The 23,210-nt window shown below is 52.8% G+C and overlaps 1 protein-coding gene across 3 annotated transcripts in view; it reads left to right on the forward strand.

The window, feature by feature from the left end:
- The window catches only part of glb1l (galactosidase, beta 1-like), a 329,883-nt gene that overhangs the window by 13,016 nt on the left and 293,657 nt on the right, over positions 1–23,210 (forward strand). For all 3 annotated transcript variants that reach the window (XM_070875176.1, XM_070875177.1, XM_070875178.1), the window contains 5 exons: positions 3,475–3,644; positions 4,732–4,882; positions 6,138–6,198; positions 17,353–17,447; positions 17,902–18,082. In XM_070875176.1, coding sequence (XP_070731277.1) covers positions 3,475–3,644; positions 4,732–4,882; positions 6,138–6,198; positions 17,353–17,447; positions 17,902–18,082 — 658 coding nt within the window. The remainder of the gene's footprint in view (positions 1–3,474; positions 3,645–4,731; positions 4,883–6,137; positions 6,199–17,352; positions 17,448–17,901; positions 18,083–23,210) is intronic.

Genomic DNA, 23,210 nt, shown 5'->3' on the forward strand with positions numbered 1-23,210 from the left:
GTCCCTTACGGGACACAACGGATATGATCTTTGTAGCGCGACAACTGCAGGATAAATGCAGGGAGCAGCACCAGCCCTTATACATGGCCTTCTTTGATCTTACAAAGGCCTTTGACACTGTCAACCGTGAGGGTCTGTGGAGCGTCCTCCTCCGTTTTGGATGCCCCCAAAGCTTTGTCACCATTCTTCGCCTGCTCCACGACGACATGCAGGCCATGATCCTTACCAGCAGATCCATTACAGACCCAATCCACGTCCAGACCGGGGTCAAACAGGGCTGTGTCATCGCTCCAACCGTCTTCTCAATCTTCCTTGCTGCCATGCTCCACCACACATTCAACAAGCTCCCCGCTGGAGTGGAACTAATCTACAGAACCAGTGGGAACCTGTTTAACCTACGCCGCCTCCAGGCCAGGTCCAAGATCGCCCCAACCTCTGTTGTTGAGCTACAGTACGCGGACGACGCCTGCGTTTGCTCACATTCTGAGGCTGAACTCCAGGACATAGTCGATGTATTCACTGAGACATATGAAAGCATAGGCCTTACGCTAAACATCTGTAAGACAAAGGTCCTTCACCAGCCTGTCCTCGCCGCACAGCACTGCCCCCCAGTCATCAAGATCCACGGTGTGGCCCTCGACAACGTGGACCACTTCCCATACCTCGGGAGCCTCTTATCAACAAAGGCAGACATTGATGCGGAGATTCAACACCCCCTCCAGTGCGCCAGTGCAGCCTTCGGCCGCATGAAGAAAAGAGTGTTCGAAAACCAGGCTCTCAAATCTACCTCCAAGCTCATGGTTTACAGGGCTGTAGTAATACCCGCCCTCCTGTATGGCTCAGAGGCATGGACGATATACAGAAGACACCTCAAGTCGTTGGAGATATATCATTAATGATGTCGCCGTAAGATCCTGCAAATCTCCTGGGAGGACAGACGCACCAACCTCAGTGTCCTCGCCCAGGCCAACATCCCCAACATTGAAGCACTGACCACACTCGATCAGCATCGCATGCCAGATACGAGACTTCCTAAGCAATCGCTCTATGCGGAGCTCCTTCACGGCAAACGAGCCAAAGGCGGGCAGCGGAAACATTACAAGGACACCCTCAAAGCCTCCCTGGTAAAGTGCGACATCCCCACTGACACCTGGGAGTCCCTGGCCGAAGACCGCCCTAGGAGAGCGTTGAGCGTGTAGAAGTCAGGCTCAGGCAGCGAAAGGAGCATGTGGTAAATCAGTCCCACCCCACCCCCCCTTTCCCCCAACGAATGTCTGTCCCATCTGTAACAGGGTCTGTGGCTCTCGTATCGGACTGTTCAGTCACCAAAGAACTCACTTTAGGAGTGGAAGCAAGTCTTCCTCGATTCCAAGGGACTGCCTGTGATAATGATTGCCGGGAATCGAATAAGGCCAGGGTGATCTCCTGGACTAGTTTCAATCGCCTGGATGGGTCGGAGAGGAATTTTCCCAAATTTTTTTTTCTCCCAAATTGGCCTGGGTTTTACCTGTTTTTTTTTTTCTCTCCCTGGAGATGACATGGCTCTGCTTGGGTGGAGTGTAGAATGTTTCAGTGTAAGGGTTGTCACAGTTGTGTGGGGCGGACTGGTTGGGCCGGGTGCTCTTTACCTTCCCGTCATTGTTCATAGGTTTATATTTCTAACCTTCAGGGCTGCTGACCGAGGGCCGTGTGGCTCTGTGTCGGCCGGTGCGGACATAATGGGCCAAAATGGCCTCCTTCTGCGCTTTAAATTTCTATGGTTCTCTGCTCTCACCCCTTCCTCTCTCTCTCAGAACCACGGCAGGGCTCCCCTTGTCCTCACCTTTCACCCCACCAGCCTCCTCGTTCAACGGATCATCCTCCGCCATTTCCCCCACCTCCAGCATGATCCCACCACCAATCACATCTTCCCCTCCCCTCCCCTCTCAGCGTTCCGGAGGGACCGCTCCCTCCGTGACCCCCTGGTCCATTCCGCAGTCACCCCCAGCACCCCCTCCCCTCCCCATGGCACCTTCCCGTGCAAGCGCAGGAGATGCAACACCTGCCCTTTTACCCCCTCCCTTCCCACTGTCCGGGGGCCCAAATACTTCTTCCAGGGGCAACAGCGATTTACTTGTACTTCTTGCAATTCCTTTTACTGTATTCGCTGCTCACAATGTGGTCTCCTCTACATTGGGGAGATCGAGCGCAGATTGGGTGACCGCTTTGCGGAGCACCTCCGTTCAGTCCGTAAGTGTGACCCCGAGCTTCCGGTCGCCTGTCACTTTAATTCCCCGCTCCACTCCCACTCTGACCTCTCCGTCCTCGGTCTCCTGCACCGTTCCAACGAAGCTCAACGCAAGCTCGAGGAACAGCACCTCATCTTTTGTTTAGGCCCTTTACAGCCTTCTGGACTCAACATTGAGTTCAACAATTTCAGAGCGTAACCTATGCCACTCTTTGACTCCCTTTCCCCACCGCCCCCTCCCCCGCCACCCTCCAGCCAGAGCCGGTTTATTTTTTTTCTCTCCTTGTCTCTAATGGCAGTTGGCCATTATCCCAACATTCACACCCTATCTTGACTAATGTTTTTCTAACATTTGAATTTGGGCCGTCGTCCCTTTTGTCTCTCTAATCTCTCCTGTCTTCCACCCTGTCACAGACCTTCCCTTTTACTCTTTCTTCACCTCCCCTTTTCAGTGCTGGTTAAGAATCTGTTCTTTTCGATCACTCTCCAGATCTGACGAAGGGTCAGCGAACCGAAGCGTTAACTCTGCTTCCTCTCCACAGATGCTGCCTGACCCGCTGAGATTTCCAGCATTTTCTGTTTTTATTCCAGCGTAGAGGGAGCTTTACTCTGTATCTAACCCTGTGCTGTACCTGCCCTGGGAGTGTTTAATGGGACGGTGTAGAGGGAGCTTTACTCTGTATCTAACCCCGTGTTGTACCTGCCCTGGGAGTGTTTAATGGGACAGTGTAGAGGGAGCTTTACTCTGTATCTAACCCCGTGCTGTACCTGCCCTGGGAATGTTTGATGGGACAGTGTAAAGGAAGCTTTACTCTGTATCTAACCCCCTGTACCTGCCCTGGGAGTGTTTGATGGGACAGTGTAGAGGGAGCTTTACTCTGTATCTAACCCGTGCTGTACCTGCCCTGGGAGTGTTTGATGGGACAGTGTAGAGGGAGCTTTACTCTGTATCTAACCCGTGCTGTACCTGCCCTGGGAGTGTTTGATGGGACAGTGTAGAGGGAGCTTTACTCTGTATCTAACCCCGTGCTGTACCTGCTCTGGGAGTGTTTGATGGGACAGTGTAGAGGGAGCTTTATTCTGTATCTAACCCCCTGTACCTGCCCTGGGAGTGTTTGATGGGACAGTGTAGAGGGTGCTTCACTCTGTATCTAACCCGTGCTGTACCTACCCTGGGAGTGTTTGATGGGAACAGTGTAGAGGGAGCTTTACTCTGTATCTAACCCGTGCTGTCCTTTGTTTTTCAGAGTTCTAAACCTGGTACTTTCAGCATTGATTACATGAAGAATTGCTTCAGTAAAGATGGCTCCTGTTTCCGGTACATCTCTGGGAGTATCCACTATTTCCGAGTTCCCCAGATCTACTGGAAGGACAGGCTGAAGAAAATGTACATGGCTGGGCTCAACGCGATTCAGGTGTAAGTGAAACAATGGTCTTTCATGGACAGGAACCCACGGGATCAGGGGATGGGGCCCAGTCCGACAGTGCTGCACCTTTGGAGGGGCAGTACTGAGGGAGTGCCGCACTGTCGGAGGGGCAGTACTGAGGGAGTGCCGCACTGTTGGAGGGGCAGTACTGAGGGAGTGCCGCACTGTCGGAGGGGCAGTACTGAGGGAGTGCTGCTCACTGTCGGAGGGGCAGTACTGAGGGAGTGCCGCACTGTCTGAGGGGCAGTACTGAGGGAGCGCTGCACTGTTGGAGGGGCAGTACTGAGGGAGTGCCGCACTGTTGGAGGGGCAGTACTGAGAGAGCGCCGCACAGTCGGAGGAGCAGTACTGAGGGAGCGCCGCACTGTCTGAGGTGCATTCTTTGGGTTGCGACATTAAGCCCAGGCTCGAGGGGCCAAATAGCCTACTCCTGCTCCTATTTCTTATGTTCTTATGTGTTCACTGAAAGGAGAGAGCCGCTGTGAGCTCCACGATTCTTTTAGTTCGGTCCCCTGGACCACCAGGGAGGGCTTCGGCAGGGCCAGCGGACTGGCACCCAAGAGGGGGCGGGGGTCAGGCTGCCTGTTGGCGGCCCGGCCGCATCCGGGGGCATAATTGTCGGGCCGACCTGGCAGTCGGCTGACAAAAAAAAATGGCGGCCGCGGCAGTGCGCCTTCCCCTTGAATGGCCGCCGCACGGTCATGTCACACCACTCGTCGAACACAGGTCCCCGACAGAAAAAACTCTCGTGGGCAGCGCTCGGCGGCCCGAAGATTCTTTTCCCTGAATTTAGGTTGAGGTGCGGGAGATCGGTGGTGCGCGCTTTGATGGCGCACTTGGGAGGGATCGGCAGGAGCGGGGCGGAAGTGGGAACTGCTGGAAACAGCCCCTCGGCCCCTCTGTGTCCCCCGATTAGATTCCAGCCTCTATCTCATTCCCGGTGCTGAATTAACTGGTGAGGACTCGTTGGCTGTGGAATTGTTTCGAGGGGAGATAATGGGTTGTGTGAATATTATTTCTCGATAGTAATTGATGCAGAGTCTGATGTCCGGTCCCCCCCCCCTCTCTCCACCCCAGATACGTTCCCTGGAACTACCACGAAATGACGCCTGGGAATTTTGACTTCGACAAGTCCAGAGATGTCGAGTATTTCCTGAGTCTTGCCCAGGAGATGGGTCTGTTGGTCATTCTCCGTCCTGGACCATACATCTGTGCCGAGTGGGAACTGGTGAGAACTGTTTATATCCTATGGTCAGGGCCTCCCCGGGAGCTGTGGGACTGAGCCCCGGGGAGGGGGGGCCCGGAGTGGGACTGAGCCCCGGGGAGGGGGGGCCCAGTGTGGGACTGAGCCCCGGGGAGGGGGGGGCCCAGTGTGGGACTGAGCCCCGGGGAGGGGGGGCCCGGAGTGGGACTGAGCCCCGGGGAGGGGGGGCCCGGAGTGGGACTGAGCCCCGGGGAGGGGGGGCCCGGAGTGGGACTGAGCCCCGGGGAGGGGGGGCCCGGAGTGGGACTGAGCCCCGGGGAGGGGGGGCCCAGTGTGGGACTGAGCCCCGGGGAGGGGGGGCCCGGTGAGGGACTGAGCCCCGGGGAGGGGGGGCCCGGTGTGGGACTGAGCCCCGGGGAGGGGGGGCCCGGAGTGGGACTGAGCCCCGGGGAGGGGGGGCCCAGTGTGGGACTGAGCCCCGGGGAGGGTGGCCTGGTGTGGGACTGAGCTCCGGGGAGGGAGAGTGGGGCCCGGTGTGGGACTGAGCCCCGGGGAGGGGGGCCCCGTGTGGGACTGAGCCCCGGGGAGGGGGGCCCGGAGTGGGACTGAGCCCCGGGGAGGAGGGCCCGGTGTGGGACTGAGCCCCGGGGAGGGGGGCCCGGTGTGGGACTGAGCCCCGGGGAGGGGGGGCCCAGTGTGGGACTGAGCCCCGGGGAGGGGGGCCCGGTGTGGGACTGAGCCCCGGGGAGGGTGGCCTGGTGTGGGACTGAGCCCCGGGGAGGGGGGGCCCAGTGTGGGACTGAGCCCCGGGGAGGGGGGCCCGGTGTGGGACTGAGCCCCGGGGAGGGTGGCCTGGTGTGGGACTGAGCCCCGGGGAGGGGGGCACGGTGTGGGATTGAGCCCCGGGGAGGGTGGCCTGGTGTGGGACTGAGCCCCGGGGAGGGTGGCCTGGTGTGGGACTGAGCCCCGGGGAGGGGGGCCCGGTGTGGGACTGAGCCCCGGGGAGGGGGGCCCGGTGTGGGACTGAGCCCCGGGGAGGGGGGCCCGGTGTGGGACTGAGCCCCGGGGAGGGAGGGTGGGGCCCGGTGTGGGACTGAGCCCCGGGGAGGGAGAGTGGGGCCCGGTATGGGACTGAGCCCCAGGGGGCAATGCCCGGTGTGGGACTGAGCCCCTACTACCACACTGGGTGAGACCAGCTCACTCAGCACAGGCCGGGGATGGAGCCTGGGCCTTTCCTGCTTAGTCCCGCCCTCATGTTGTATCATTGGTGTGTTTTCAGGGTGGACTCCCAGCCTGGCTCCTACAGAATGCAACAATAAATTTACGATCATCGGATACAGGTAAGACAGGGAGTGTCTGACAATCTGTGCAACCCGAGGGGGAAATAGTTTGCCTGATATGGGCATCAGGATGAAGCATTACAGGAGAAACTAGGCGCACAGAGGACTGGGAGAGGCAAATAGTACTCGAGTAAAGAATAATTCAGAAATTGGAGGGATCAGACAGGGAGCAAATGCGAGACAGACTAAAATGGGTTTAGAGAGTGTAAGGGGGTAGGTAGAGTATTGTAAGGGGATAAAGATGTCACCAAAGTGGATACTAAAGGTAGTGAATTGATCTGACACCTCGAGTGGTCCAGATTAAGAGGCTTATCAGTATTGGGACTGATACGCTCATAATAAAGGATGAAACTGAGTCCTGTGAGCAATGAGTAAATGTGACCTTAGCTCCTTTAATAAGACTCCAGAGTGCAGGTACCAGGTGGGTGGTCCTGCTTATATCCAGCGCTCCCAAAGGATGCTGGTATCCCTTGGGACTCCAACAGGTAGGCCCTCTGGTGGTGGTGTGAAAGAGGTTGCCAAGGGTTAAATACATAACAGGGAGGTTGTGAGGAGTCGGGAGTGCTTCCAGCTCCGGGTGGGGAGTGTGGTATGTTGCCTATTGACAGTAAGTATGGGTCTTAGAGTGGAGAAAGGTTGATATGTTGAACTTTGGTACAGAATGATAGAAAATGGCATGGAATCAGGTTAAGGGGATAGCTTTGCTTGTGTGTTTATCTTTAAAGACTGTGGAACAACACATTCCAACTAAGGCTGAGATGGAGAGGTTGCGAAACCACTCAGCAGCCAGTCTGATAAGGGTTAACGAATCAATATAGCTTCGTAAATCAGCTGTAAACCAACCGGTAGTTGGACAGGATCGGTCCAAGTCAGCACGGATTTATGAAAGGGAAATCATGCTTGACAAATCTTCTCGAATTTTTTGAGGATGTAACGAGTAAAATGGACAAGGGAGAACCAGTGGATGTGGTGTATTTGGACTTCCAAAAGGCTTTTGACAAGGTCCCACACAAGAGATTGGTGTGCAAAATTAAAGTACATGGTATTGGGGGTAATGTACTGACGTGGATAGAGAACTGGTTGGCAGACAGGAAGCAAAGAGTCGGGATAAACGGGTCCTTTTCAGAATGGCAGGCAGTGACTCGTGGGGTACAGCAAGGTTCAGTGCTGGGACCCCAGCTATTTACAATATACATTAATGATTTAGACAAAGGAATTGAATGTAATATGCTAAGAGGCTGCAGGGTGACTTGGACAGGTTAGGTGAGTGGGCAAATGCATGGCAGATGCAGTATAATGTAGATAAATGTGAGGTTATCCACTTTGGTGGCAAAAGCAGGGAGGCAGAATATTATCTGAATGGTGTCAGATTAGGAAAAGGGGAGGTGCAACGAGACCTGGGTGTCATGGTACATCAGTCATTGAAAGTTGGCATGCAGGTACGGCAGGCAGTGAAGAAGGCAAATGGTATGTTGGCCTTCATAGCGAGGGGATTTGAGTATAGGAGCAGGGAGGTCTTACTGAAGTTGTACAGGGCCTTGGTGAGGCCTCACCTTGAATATTGTGTACAGTTTTGGTCCCCTAATCTGAGGAATGACATTCTTGCTATTGAGGGAGTGCAGCGAAGGTTCACCAGATTGATTCCCGGGATGGCGGGACTGACATATGAAGAAAGACTGAATCGGCTAGGCTTATATTCACTGGAATTTAGAAGAATGAGAGGAGATCTCATAGAAACATATAAGATTCTGACGGGACTGGACAGGTTAGATGCAGAAAGAATGTTCCCGATGTTGGGGAAGTCCAGAACCAGGGGACACAGTCTAAGGATAAGGGGTAAGCCATTTAGGACCGAGATGAGGAGAAACTTCTTCACTCAGAGAATTGTGAACCTGTGGAATTCTTTACCACAGAAAGTTGTTGAGGCCAGTTCGTTCGATATATTCAAAAGGGAGTTAGATATGGCCCTTACGGCTAAAGGGATCAAGGGGTATGGAGAGAAAGCAGGAAAGTGAGGTGAATGATCAGCCATGATCTTATTGAATGGTGGTGCAGGCTCGAAGGGCCGAATGGCCTACTCCTGCACCTATTTTCTATGTTTCTATGTTTCTATGGTCATAGAAGGTTTTGCAGGAGGGTCGCACACCTTGGAAACTGTATAACTGTGGGTGAAACCATTGTACTTTGAAGGTTCATTCCTGAACCCTTTCTCTTCATGCTTGAATAAAGACCGGTTGGACCGAGGTTTGGTCTGAGTGATTCCGTGGCTGCTATATGGGCGGGGATACGGGCGGAGATATGGGCGGCGGAGATACGGGTGGCGGGGGCACGGGCGGGTGTTGATTCCTTATATCAGGGAGCCCACTTTGAAGAAGAGAAATCTTTTTACCCCAACAGGGAGCATGTACGTAAATGCCCAGAGCCTGGTAAATAAGGTTGGTGAGTTGCAGGCGCAAGTTGCCACATGAAACTATGATATAGTGGCTGTAGCAGAGCCCGAGACAACCAAGGGGAGGATTGGGAACTTAATATTCCTGGCTACAGTGTGTTCTGGAAAGATAGGGGAGGGAAAAATGGAGGGGGTGGCAGTATGGATCAAAGTAACTGGAGAGGGGCAAAGGCAGAGTCTATTTGGTTAGAATTAAGGAACAAGAGGGGACCTATTGCATTGCTGGGTGCATACTATAGGCCAATAAATAGCAGGAAGGAGATAGAGGAGCAAATTTGCAGGAAAATTACAGAAAGATGCAAGAACCTTCGAGTCGTGATAACGGGTGACTCCAATTATCCTAATATAGACTGGGACAGTAACAGGGCAAAGAGGGGGGAGGAATTCCTGAAATGAGTACAGGGGAACTTTCTTAATCAGTGTGCTTCCAGCCCAACGAGGAAGGAGGCAGTGCTGGACCTAGTTCTGGGGAGTAAGAACATACGAAATAGGAGCAGGAGTTGGCCATACGGCCCCTCGAGCCTGCTTCGCCATTCAATAAGATCATGGCTGATCTGATCATGGACTCAGCTCCACTTCCCCGCCCGCTCCCCATAACCCTTCACTCCCTTATCGCTCAAAAATCTGTCTATCTCCACCTTAAATATATCGATGTAATTATTTGTACTGCACATTTTTGACCAACAGGTGACAAGTCCCGCCCCCTGTCAAGCTCCGCCCCCCCCTTCCCGGACGAATCATTCCATGAACGTGGTGCCGAGAAACAGGATCTGAGGCTCCGACTCGTACCCGCCCCCACTCGGCTGCCGTGGGCCCGATAGCGAGAGGCTGGGCGGGGGCGGGGGAGTGGGGGGGTGGGAGAGAGGCTGAGGGCGGGTGCGGGGGGGAGTGTGGGAGAGAGGCTGGGTGGGGGGGGAGAGAGGATGGGAGGGGTGGGGGGAAGAGAGGGAGAGAGAGTGTTGCTGGCAGGGAGGGATAGTGAGAGAGAGGCTGGGCGAGAGAGAGACGTGGGGTGTGGGGGGGGGGCAGAATGAAGAGAGACATGGGGGGAAGGAAGAGAGACACGGGTGGGGGAAGATGGATCACATTCTTCTAATCCCTGTTGGAGTGGATGATATCCAGAAGTCATGACACCGTCACTAATCATCTCATACCCAATAAACCTGTTAACAATCCATCCACAATGCCCCAACTATGGTGGGGGGGATGCACTTGCGCTGGGATAAGGCACTTCGGCTGGGGGAGGGATGCACTTGCGCTGGGATAAGGCACTTCGGCTGGGGGAGGGATGTACTTGGACTGGGGTAAGGCACTTTGGCTGGAGGAGGGATGTACTTGGACTGGGGTAAGGCACTTTGGCTGTCCCTTGCTGTGTTCAGGGAGCTCTGTCCTCTGTCACTTCAGGAAGCCAAAGTGGATCGAGTTACAATTTGCAAAGTCAGTGAGACCTTGGGATGGGCGGTTCCAGGGACACGTTCCTGTGAAACTTCAGGGTGTGGCTTATCCTCCAACGGGACCAATCAGAAACAAAGGGCGGAGCATGTTGGCCATTTTTGCAGTACAAATAAGCACATCCTAAACTTATTCAATGACCCAGCCTCCACAGCTCTCTGTGGCAGAGAATTCCACAGATTTACGACCCTCCTGAGAGAAGGAATTTTCTCCTCATCTCAGTTTTAAATGGGCGGCTCCTTACTCCACGAGGGGAAACATCCTCTCTGTATCCACCTTGTCAAGCCCCCTTTGTATCTTATATGTTTCAATAAGATCACCTCTCATTCTTCTGAACTCCAATAAGTATCGGCCCAACCTGCTCAACCTTTCCTCATAAGTCAACCCCCCTCATCTCCGGAATCAACCTGACCTGCCTCCAATGCAAGTATATCCTTCCTTAAATACGCAGACCAAAACTGTACGCAGTACTCCAGGTGTGGCCTCACCAATACCCTGTACAGTTGTAGCAGGACTTCCCTGCTTTCATACTCTATCCCCCTTGCAATAAAGGCCAACATTCCATTGGCCTTCCTCTGTACGGCAGCATTTTGTAATATCTCTCCATTTAAATAATAATTTTATTTTTTATTTTTCCTGCCAAAGTGGATAACCTCACATTTTCCCACATTGTACTCCATCTGCCAAATTTTTGCCCACTCACTGAGCCTGTCTCTATCCCCTTGCAGATTTTTTGTGTCCTCCTCACAACTTGCTTTCCCCACCCATCTTTGCATCATCAGCAAACTTGTCTGAAGTGGAGCATGTTTTAGTGGGGGAGCATTTGGGGAACAGTGATCATAATATCATCAGGTTTAGAATAGTTATGGAAAAGGACATGGAACAGTCAAGCGTAAAAATGCTCAACTGGAGGAGGGTTGCGAATGTTACAGCTCTGTTCAAAAGTGGAGAGAAGGATAAACGAGGCAATAAACAGGCCAGTCAGCTGGGGAAACTTTTAGAGACAATAATCCGAGACAGAATTAATTTGCATTTTGAAAATTATGGGCTAATAAATGAAAGTCAGCAAAGATTTGTTAAAGGCAAATTGTGTTTGAGTAACCTGATCGAGTTCTTGGTTAGATCACAGCTGGAGCACTGTGAGCAGTTCTTGGCACCACACCTTGTCCTTGAAGCGAATGCAGCATTGGTTTACTCGAATGACACCCGGACTTCAAAGGTTAAGTTACAAGGAAAGATGACACAAATTAGGATTGTAATTCCAAGAATTTTAAAAGGTTAAGGGGTGATCTGATCAATGTTTTCAGAATATTAAGGGCAACAGATAGGGTAGACAGAGAGGAACTATTCCCACTGGTTGGGGATTCGAGGACTAGGGGGCATAGTCTTAAAATTAGAGCCAGACCTTTCAGGAGTGAAATTAGGAAACACTTCTACACACAAAGGGTGGTAGAGTTTTGGAACTCTCTTCCGCAAACGTTAATTGATGCTAGATCAATTGTTAATTTTAAGTCAGAGATTGATAGCTTTCTGTTAACCAAAGATATTAAAGAATATGGGCCAAAGGCAGGGATATGGAGGTCTCATTGAATGGCAGGACAGGCTCGAGGGGCTGAATAGCCTCCTCCTGTTCCGATGTTGGTAACAGAGAGGGTAGATGAGGGCAGGGCGTCTCATGGACTTTCAAAAGGCGTTTGATAAAGTATCACATAATAGACTTGTTATCAAAATTGAAGCCCATGGGATTAAAGACAGTGGCTAAAAAATTGGCTCAGGGAGAGAAAGCAGAGTAGTAGAGACCGGTTGTTTTCAGACTGAGCGAGGTATACAGTGATGTCCCCCAGGGATCAGTGTTAGGAGCACAGCTCTTTTGATGTATATTAATGACCTGGACTTGGTATACAGGGCATCATTTCAAAGTTTGCAGCTGACACAAAACTCAGAAATGGAGTAAACAGTGGGGAGGATAGTAACAGAATTCAGGAGGACACTGACAGGCTGGTGAATCGTAGCATCACATTTACAGCACAGGAGGAGGCCATTCGGCCCATCGTGCTGCGCCGGTCGAAATAGAGCTACCCAGCCTAATCCCATTTTCCAGCTCTTGGTCCGTAGCCCTGTAGGTTACGGCACTTCAAGTGCACATCCAAGTATCTTTTAAATGTGGTGAGGGTTTCTGCCTCTACCACCCTCTCAGGCAGTGAGTTTCAGACCCCTACAACCCTCTGGGTGAAAAAAAGGTCTCCTCAGCTCCCCTCTAGTCCTTCCATCAATTACTCTACCAAAGGAAGGGCCCTGTCATGAATTCAACCAGCATTGTAACCCATGTATAATCTGACCTAAGTTGTACACTGTGAGAACACTGACCACTAGGTGGTGAACTTGTGGGAGACATTCCTAACCTAGACCTTCAGATATAAAAGGGGAAGCTCCACCCACTTCCATCACTTGAGTGCTAAGGAATAAAGGACAGGTCACAGACTGACCTTCTCTCAAGCATGGGCCTCGTGTGCATTTATACTGTATAGTAAGGACCTATCAATGGCGACAAGAAACTGGGATTTAAACCACGCGAGCATGGCCACTAGCAGAACAGACGAGAGGTACTGTGTTAAGGAATGGTTGGGACAGAGATTCAACATTGTTAAAGGAGCACACAGTTCTTCAGGCAGACAAGGGCAGTCAGGCATGCCCCAACATGTAGTCGAACCCAGAGGGGGAGTTCGACAGAGACAATAGCAAGCTGAACAGCAATTCACATTTCAAGGGACAATGCGGCCAGTAATGGGGCCATCAACATCTGTTAATGGTGCACTCAAGACAATAACAGGGGCAGTCAGGGACGATCGACTGGCAAGCAACCTTTTGTTTCAAACTGCAACTCATGCTGGAGGCGTGGAGGCACACACTCAGCCGGAGTTTGCAGAGATGAGCAAAATACCTGCAGAAATTGCAGAAATGAACACTGGGGGAAATCGCTGGAAGCTGAAGTTCAGCGAGTTCATGTGGAGCACGTATACAGTTCATACACCAGGACGCCACTGATAATGATGAAAGTGCTCCTCAATGGCATCCCAGTATCAATGGAGCTAAACACAGGGGCCAGCCAGTCCCTGATGGGTATCAAACAGTTCGAAAAGTTGTGGGCATCCAAGGCCAGGAGGCCAAAATTATCGGCGATTGACGCACAGCTATTGACTTACACAAAGCAGATCATTCCGGTGCTAGGCAGTGACCCACAAAGATTCGGAGAACAGACTGCCACTCTGGATTGTCCCAGGGGACGGTTCCGCATTACTGGGGAGGAGTTGGCTTGCTGTCATGAACTGGAAATGGGGCGATGTCAATGCAATTTCCTCTGTGGAGCGAGTATTTGACTCATTATTTCAACCCGGCATTGGCACTTTCATGGGGGCCAAGGTAGTGATTCACATAAACCCGGACGCCAGATCAGTAGCCCACAAGGCCAGAGCAGTGCCGTACGTGATGCGGGAAAAGATAGAAGATAGAAGTACCCCTTTCCTGCTTTCTCTCCATACCCCTTGATCCCTTTAGCCATAAGAACCACATCTAACTCCCTCTTGAATATATCCAATGAACTGGTATCAACAACTCTCTGCGCCAGGGAATTCTACAGGTTAACAACTCTCTGAGTGAAGAAGTTTCTCCTCATCTCAGTCCTAAATGGCGTACCCCTTATCCTTAGACTGTGACCCCTGGTTCTGGACTTCCCCAACATCGGGAACATTCTTTCTGTATCTAACCTGTCCAGTCCAGTCAGTATTTTATATGTTTCTATGAGATCCCCTCTCATCCTTCTACACTCCAGTGAATACAGGCCCAGTTGATCCAGTCTCTCCTCATATGTCAGTCCAGCCATCCCTGGAATCAGTCTGGTGAACCTTCGCTGCACTTCCTCAATAGCAAGAACATCCTTCCTCAAATTAGAAGACCAAAACTGAACACAATATTCCAGGTGAGGCCTCACCAAGGCCCTGTACAACTGCAGTAAGACCTCCCTGCTCCTATACTCAAATCCCCTAGCTATGAAGGCCAACATACCATTTGCCTTCTTCACTGCCTGCTGTACCTGCATGCCAACTTTCAATGACTGATGAACCATGACACCCAGGTCTCGTTGCACCTCCCCTTTTCCTAATCTGCCACCATTCAGATAATATTCTGCCTTCGTGTTTTTGCACCCAAAGTGGATAACCTCACATTTATCCACATTATACTGCATCTGCCATGCATTTGCCCACTCACCTAACCTGTCCAAGTCACCCTGCAGTCTCTTAGCGTCCTCCTCACAGCTCACACCGCCACCCAGTTTAGTGTCATCTGCAAACTTGGAGATATTACACTCAATTCCTTCACCTAAATCATTAATGTATATTGTAAATAGCTGGGGTCCCAGCACTGAGCCCTGCGGCACCCCACTTGTCACTGCCTGCCATTCTGAAAAGGACCCGTTTATCCCGACTCTCTGCTTCCTGTCTGCCAACCAGTTCTCTATCCACGTCAGTACATTACCCCCAATACCATGTGCTTTAATTTTGCACACCAATCTCTTGTATGGGACCTTGTCAAAAGCCTTTTGAAAGTCCAAATACACCACATCCACTGGTTCTCCCTTGTCTACTCTACCAGTTACATCCTCAAAAAATTCCAGAAGATTTGTCAAGCATGATTTCCCCTTCATAAATCCATATTGAATTGGACCAATCCTGTCACTGCTTTCCAAATGCGCTGCTATTTCATCTTTAACAATTGATTCCAACATTTCCCCCATCACTGATGTCAGGCTAACCGGTCTATAATTCCCTGTTTTCTCTGTCCCTCCTTTTTTTTAAAGTGGGGTTACATTAGCTACCCTCCAGTCCATAGGAACTGATCCAGAGTCGATAGACTGTTGGAAAATGATCACCAACGCATCCACTATTTTTGGGGCCATTCCTTAAGTACTCTGGAATGCAGACTATCAGGCCCCAGGGATTTATCGGCCTTCAATCCCATCAATTTCCCGAACACAATGTCCCGCCGAATAAGGATTTCCTTCAGTTCCTCCTTCTCACTTGACCCTCGGTCCCCTAGTATTTCCGGAAGGTTATTTGTATCTTCATTTTGTCCTTTGTCCTCCTCTGCTGAATTCTAAATTTCTCCCAGTCCTCAAGTTTGCTGTTTTTTCTGGCCAATTTATATGCCTCTTCCTTGGATTTAATACTATCCTTAATTTCTCTTGTTAGCCACGGTTGAGCCACCTTCCCCATTTTATTTTTACTCCAGACAGGGATGTACAATTGCTGAAGTTCATCCATGTGATCTTTAAATGATTGCCATTGCCCATCCACCGGCAACCCTCTAAGTATCATTTGCCAGTCTATTCTAGCCAATTCACGTCTCATACCATCACAGTTATCTTTCCTTAAGTTCAGGACCCTAGTCTCTGAATTAACTGTGTCACTCTCCATCTTGATAAGGAATTCTACCATATTATGGTCACTCTTCCCCAAGGGGCATCGCACAACAAGATTGCTAATTAATCCTTTCTCATTATACATCACCCAGTCTAGGATGCCCAGCTCTCTAGTTGGTTCCTCGACATATTGGTCCAGAAAACCATCCCTAATACACTCCAGGAAATCCTCCTCCACCGCATTGCTCCCAGCTTGGTTAGCCCAATCTTTCTGTAGATTAAAGTCGCCCATGATAACTGCTGTACCTTTATTGCACGCATCCCTAATTTCTTGTTTGATGCTGTCCCCAACCTCACTACTACTGTTTGGTGGTCTGTACACAACTCCCACTAGCGTTTTCTGCCCTTTGATATTCCGCAGCTCCACCCATACAGATTCCACATCATCCAAGCTAATGTCCTTCCTTACTATTGTGTTAATTTCCTCTTTAACCAGCAACGCTACCCCACCTCCTTTTCCTTTCTGTCTATCCTTCCTGAATGTTGAATACCCCTGTATGTTGAGTTCCCAGCCTTGGTCACCCTGGAGCCATGTCTCCGTGATGCCAATTATATCATATTCATTAATTGCTGCCCGTGCAGTTAATTCGTCCACTTTATTATGAATACTCCTCGCATTGAGGCACAGATCCTTCAGGCTTGTCTTTTTAACGTGGGACTGGACCCTTCCTCCGGTGCCCTGCTTATTTGTACTGCAAGAATGGCCACCATCCTCCACCCTTTGTCTATGATTGGTCCCCTTGGAGGATAAGCCACACCCTGAGGTTTGACAGCAATGTGTAACTGGAACTGCCCATTCAAGGTCTCACTGACTTTGCAAATCGTAACTCGATCTACTTTGACTTCCTGAAGTGACAGAGGACCGAGCACCCTGAACACAGCAAGGGCCAACCAAAGTGCCTTACCCCAGTCCAACTGATACCCCCTGACCCCACCATAGATGGGGCATTGTGGACGGATTGTGAACAAGTTTATTGGGTATGAAGTTAATAGTGACAGTGTTGTGACTCCTGGATATCATCCACTCCAATGTGATCTATCTCCGCACCCCCCCCACCCGCCCCAGCCTCTCCTTCCTCCCCCCCAGCCTCTCTTCCCCCCCCCACAGCCTCTCTTCCCCCCCCCCAGCCTCTCTTCCCCACCCCCCAGCCTCTCTTCCCCCCTCACAGCCTCTCTTCCCCCCCCCCCACAGCCTCTCCTTCCTCCCCCGCAGCCTCTCTTCCCCCCTCACAGCCTCTCTTCCCCCCCCCCCACAGCCTCTCTTCCCCCCCCCCAGCCTCTCTTCCCCCCCCCCAGCCTCTCTTTCCCCCCCCCGCAGCCTCTCTTCCCCCCCCCGCAGCCTCTCTTTCTCCCCCCCCCCACAGCCTCGCTTCCACCTCCCGCAGCCTCTCTTAGCCCCCAGCCTCACTTCCCCCCCCACCCCCACAGCCTCTCTTCCCCCCCGCCCAGCCTCTCTCTCCCCGCACCCCCCAGCCTTTCTCTCTCCCTCTCTCTAACCCCACCAGCCTCTCTCTCTCCGCCCCCCCCCCCCCACCCCCCCGGCCTCTCCCTTCCCCCTCCCCGCCCCCCCGCCCCCCAGCCAGCCTCTCTGTCTCTGTCAGTCCCGGGGGGGCGGAGGGGGTGGGGGGGAGATCCGAAGCCTCGGGTGCTGTGTCTCGGCCCATGCGCATGGAATGATTCGGCCGGGAGGGGACGGGGCTTGGCGCCTCTCGGTCAGAGTGCTGCAACAATAGTTATAGGGGGTAATGTGACGGTGAATTCTCGGTGTTTCCCTCAGATTACCTGGCGGCGGTGGATAAATGGTTTGCGGTTCTGTTACCGAAGATGAAACCCTTAATGTACCAGAACGGAGGTCCCATCATCAGTGTCCAGGTGACAGAATCTCTATGTCCCTCTCTCTCTCTCTCTCTCAGTCGCTCTCTCTCTCTCTCTCTCTCTCTCTCAGTCGCTCTCTCTCTCTCTGTCTCTCTATCTCTCTCTCTCTCTGTCTCTCTATCTCTCTCAGTCGCTCTCTCTCTCTCTGTCTCTCTATCTCTCTCTCTCTCTCTCTCTGTCTCTCTATCTCTCTCAGTCGCTCTCTCTCTCTCTGTCTCTCTATCTCTCTCTCTCTCTCTCTCTCTGTCTCTCTCGCTCTCTGTCTCTGTGTCTCTCGCTCTCTCTCTATTTCCCTCTCTCTGTTTCCTCCTCGCTCCCGCTCCCTCTCCCCCCTCATTCCCTCTCCCCCCTCGTTCCCTCTCCCCCTCGCTCCCTCTCCGGCTATCACTCTCTCCGTCGATCACTTTCCCTCTCTCGAATAGATCCCATGCTGTCCTTGCTCCCTCTACAGGTGGAGAATGAGTACGGCAGTTACTTCACCTGTGATTATAACTACCTGCGGCACTTGCGTGAAGTGTTGCGATCGTACCTGGGCGATGATGTGCTGCTCTTCACGACTGATGGAAATCAGGTGCAGGAGCTGAACTGCGGCACGCTGCAGGGGATCTACGCAACCATCGACTTCGGCACCAGTAAGCGGCAGTCCCTCCGAATCTCACTGGGGCACAGTCCCACACACACTGACGCTCACTGGGGTACAGTCCCACACACACTGACTCTCACTGGGGTACAGTCCCACACACACTGACTCTCACTGGGGTACAGTCCCACACACACTGACTCTCACTGGGGTACAGTCCCACACACACTGACTCTCACTGGGGTACAGTCCCACACACACTGACTCTCACTGGGGTACAGTCCCACACACACTGACTCTCACTGGGGTATGGGTCCCACATACACTGACTGTCACTGGGGTACAGTCCCACACACACTGACTCTCACTGGGGTACAGTCCCACACACACGGACTCTCACTGGGGTACAGTCCCACACACACTGACTCTCACTGGGGTACAGTCCCACACACACTGACCCTCACTGGGGTACAGTCCCACACACACTGACTCTCACTGGGGTACAGTCCCACACACACTGACACTCACTGGGGTACAGTCCCACACACACTGACTCTCACTGGGGTATGGGTCCCACATACACTGACTGTCACTGGGGTGCAGTCCCACACACACTGACTCTCACTGGGGTACAGTCCCACACACACGGACTCTCACTGGGGTACAGTCCCACACACACTGACTCTCACTGGGGTACAGTCCCACACACACTGACTCTCACTGGGGTACAGTCCCACACATACTGACTCTCACTGGGGTACAGTCCCATACAGACTGACTCTCACTGGGGTACAGTCCCACACACACTGACTCTCACTGGGGTACAGTCCCACACACACTGACTCTCACTGGGGTACAGTCCCACAGACGCTGACTCTCACTGGGGTACAGTCCCACACACACATACTCTCACTGGGGTACAGTCCCACACACACTGACTCTCACTGGGGTACAGTCCCACACACACTGACTCTCACTGGGGTACAGTCCCACACACACTGACTCTCACTGGGGTACAGTCCCACACACACTGACTCTCACTGGGGTACAGTCCCACACACACTGACTCTCACTTGGGTACAGTCCCACACACACTGATTCTCACTGGGGGACAGTCCCACACACACTGACTCTCACTGGGGTACAGTCCCACACACACTGACTCTCACTGGGGTACAGTCCCACACACACTGACTCTCACTGGGGTACAATCCCACACACACTGACTCTCACTTGGGTACAGTCCCACACACACTGACTCTCACTTGGGTACAGTCCCACACACACTGACTCTCACTTGGGTACAGTCCCACACACACTGACTCTCACTGGGGTACAGTCCCACACACACTGACTCTCACTGGGGTACAGTCCCAAACACACTGACTCTCACTGGGGTACAGTCCCACACACACTGACTCTCACTGGGGTACAGTCCCACACACACTGACTCTCACTGGGGTACAGTCCCACACACACTGACTCTCACTGGGGTACAGTCCGACATACACTGACTCCCACTGGGGTACGGTTCCACACACACTGACCCTCACTGGGGTACAATCCCACACACACTGACTCTCACTGGGGTACAGTCCCACACACACTGACCCTCACTGGGGTATGGGTCCCACATACACTGACTCCCACTGGGGTACAGTTCCACACACACTGACTCTCACTGGGGTACAGTCCCACACACACTGACTCTCACTGGGGTACAGTTCCACACACACTGACTCTCACTGGGGTACAGTTTCACACACACTAACTCTCACAGCGGTACAGTCCCTCACACACTGGCTCTCACTGGGGTACAGTCCCACACACACTGACTCTCACTGGGGTACAGTCCCACACACACTGACTCTCACTGGGGTACAGTCCCACACACACTGACTCTCACTGGGGTACAGTCCCACACACACTGACTCTCACTTGGGTACAGTCCCACACACACTGATTCTCACTGGGGGACAGTCCCACACACACTGACTCTCACTGGGGTACAGTCCCACACACACTGACTCTCACTGGGGTACAGTCCCACACACACTGACTCTCACTGGGGTACAATCCCACACACACTGACTCTCACTTGGGTACAGTCCCACACACACTGACTCTCACTTGGGTACAGTCCCACACACACTGACTCTCACTGGGGTACAGTCCCACACACACTGACTCTCACTGGGGTACAGTCCCACGCACACTGACTCTCACTGGGGTACAGTCCCAAACACACTGACTCTCACTGGGGTACAGTCCCACACACACTGACTCTCACTGGGGTACAGTCCCACACACACTGACTCTCACTGGGGTACAGTCCCACACACACTGACTCTCACTGGGGTACAGTCCGACATACACTGACTCCCACTGGGGTACGGTTCCACACACACTGACCCTCACTGGGGTACAATCCCACACACACTGACTCTCACTGGGGTACAGTCCCACACACACTGACCCTCACTGGGGTATGGGTCCCACATACACTGACTCCCACTGGGGTACAGTTCCACACACACTGACTCTCACTGGGGTACAGTCCCACACACACTGACTCTCACTGGGGTACAGTTCCACACACACTGACTCTCACTGGGGTACAGTTTCACACACACTAACTCTCACAGCGGTACAGTCCCTCACACACTGGCTCTTACTGGTGTACAGTCCCACACACATTGACTCTCACTGGGGTACAGTCCCACACATACTGACTCTCACTGGGGTACGGATCCCACACTCACTGGCTCTCACTGGGGTACAGTCCCACACAAACTGACTCTCACTGGGGTACAGTCCCACACACACTGACTCTCACCTGGGTACAGTTCCACACACACTGACCCTCACTGGGGTACAGTCCCACACACACTGACTCTCACTGGGGTACTGCCCCACACACACTGACTCTCACTGGGGTACAGTCCCACATACTGACTCTCACTGGGGTACAGTCCCACACACTGACTCTCACTGGGGTACAGTCCCACTCACACTGACTCTCACTGGGGTACAGTCCCACACACACTGACTCTCATTGGGGTACAGTCCAACACAGACTGACTCTCACTTGGGCACGGTTCCAACTCACACTGACACTCACTGGGGCACAGTCCCACACACACTGACTCTCACTGGGGTACAGTCCCACACACACTGACTCTCACTGGGGTACAGTCCCACACATACTGACTCTCACTGGGGTACGGGTCCCACACACACTGACTCTCACTGGGGTATGGGTCCCACATACACTGACTCTCACTGGGGTACAGTCCCACACACACTGACTCTCACTGGGGTACAGTCCCACACACACTGACTCTCACTGGGGTACAGTCCCCCACACAATGACTCTCACCTGGGTACAGTTCCACACACACTGACCCTCACTGGGTTACAATCCCACACATACTGACTCTCACTGGGGTACAGTCCCACACACTGACTCTCACTGGGGTACAGTCCCACACACACTGACTCTCACTGGGGTACAGTCCCACACACACTGACTCTCACTGGGGTACCGTTCCACACACGCTGACTCTCATTGGGGTACGGTTCCACATACACTGACTCTCACTGGGGTACAGTCCCACACACTGACTCTCACTGGGGTACAATTCCACACACACTGACTCTCACTGGGTTACAATTCCACACACACTGACTCTCAGTGTGGTACAGTCCCACACACACTGACTCTCACTGGGGTACAGTCCCACACACACTGATTCACACTGGGGTACAATTTCACACACTGACTCTCACTGTGGTACGGGTCTCACACATATTGACTCTCGCTGGGGTACCGTCCCAAACACACTGACTCTCACTGGGATACAGTTCCACAGAAACTGACTCTCAATGGTGTACAGTCCCACACACTGATTCTCACTGGAGTACAGTTCCACACACACTGACTCTCACTGGAGTACAGTTCCACACACACTGACTCTCACTTGGGCACGGTTCCCACACACACTGACGCTCACTGGGGTACAGTTCCACAGACACGGACTCTGACTGGGGTACGGGTCCCACAACACACTGACACTCACTGGGGTACAGTCCCACACACTGGCTCTCACTGGGGTACTGTCCCACACACACTGACTCTCACTGGGGTCTAGTTCCACAGACACGAACTCTCTCTGTGGTACAGTCCCACACACGCTGACTCTCACTGGGGTACAGTCCCACACACATTGACTCTGACTGGGGTACAGTCCCACACACACACTGACTCTCACTCTGGTACAGTTCCCCACACACTGACTTTCACTGAGATACGCGTCCCACACACACTGACTCTCACTGGGGTACAGTCCCACACATACTGACTCGCACTGGGGTACAGTCCCACACACACTGACTCTCAATGGGGTACGGTTCCAAACACACTGACTCTCACTGGGGTACGGTTCCACACAAACTGACTCTGACTGGGGTACAGTCCCACACACACTGACTCTCACTGGGGTACAGGTCCACATACACTGACTCTCACTGGGGTACAGTCCCACACACACTGACTCTCACTGGGGTACAGTCCCACACACACTGACCCTCACTGGGGTATGGGTCCCACATACACTGACCCTCACTGGGGTATGGGTCCCACATACACTGACTCCCACTGGGGTATGGGTCCCACACTCACTGACTTTCACTGGGGTGCAGTCCCACACACACTGACTCTCACTGGGGTACAGTCCCACACACACTGACTCTCACCTGGGTACAGTTCCACACACACTGACCCTCACTGGGGTACAGTCCCACACACACTGACTCTCACTGGGGTACAGTCCCACACACACTGACTCTCACTGGGGTACAGTCCCACACACACTGACTCTCACTGGGGTACAGTCCCACACATACTGACTCTCACTGGGGTACGGGTCCCACACACACTGACTCTCACTGTGGTATGGGTCCTACATACACTGACTCTCACTGGGGTACAGCCCCACACACTGACTCTCACTGGGGTACAGTCTCACATACACTGACTCTCACTGGGGTACAGTCCCACACACACTGACTCTCACTGGGGTATAGTCCCCCACACACTGACTCTCACCTGGGTACAGTTCCACATACACTGACCCTCACTGGGTTACAGTCCCACACATACTGACTCTCACTGGGGTACA

This window comes from Pristiophorus japonicus, chromosome 3 (assembly GCF_044704955.1).
Source record: "Pristiophorus japonicus isolate sPriJap1 chromosome 3, sPriJap1.hap1, whole genome shotgun sequence".
Lineage (NCBI taxonomy): Eukaryota > Metazoa > Chordata > Chondrichthyes > Pristiophoridae > Pristiophorus > Pristiophorus japonicus.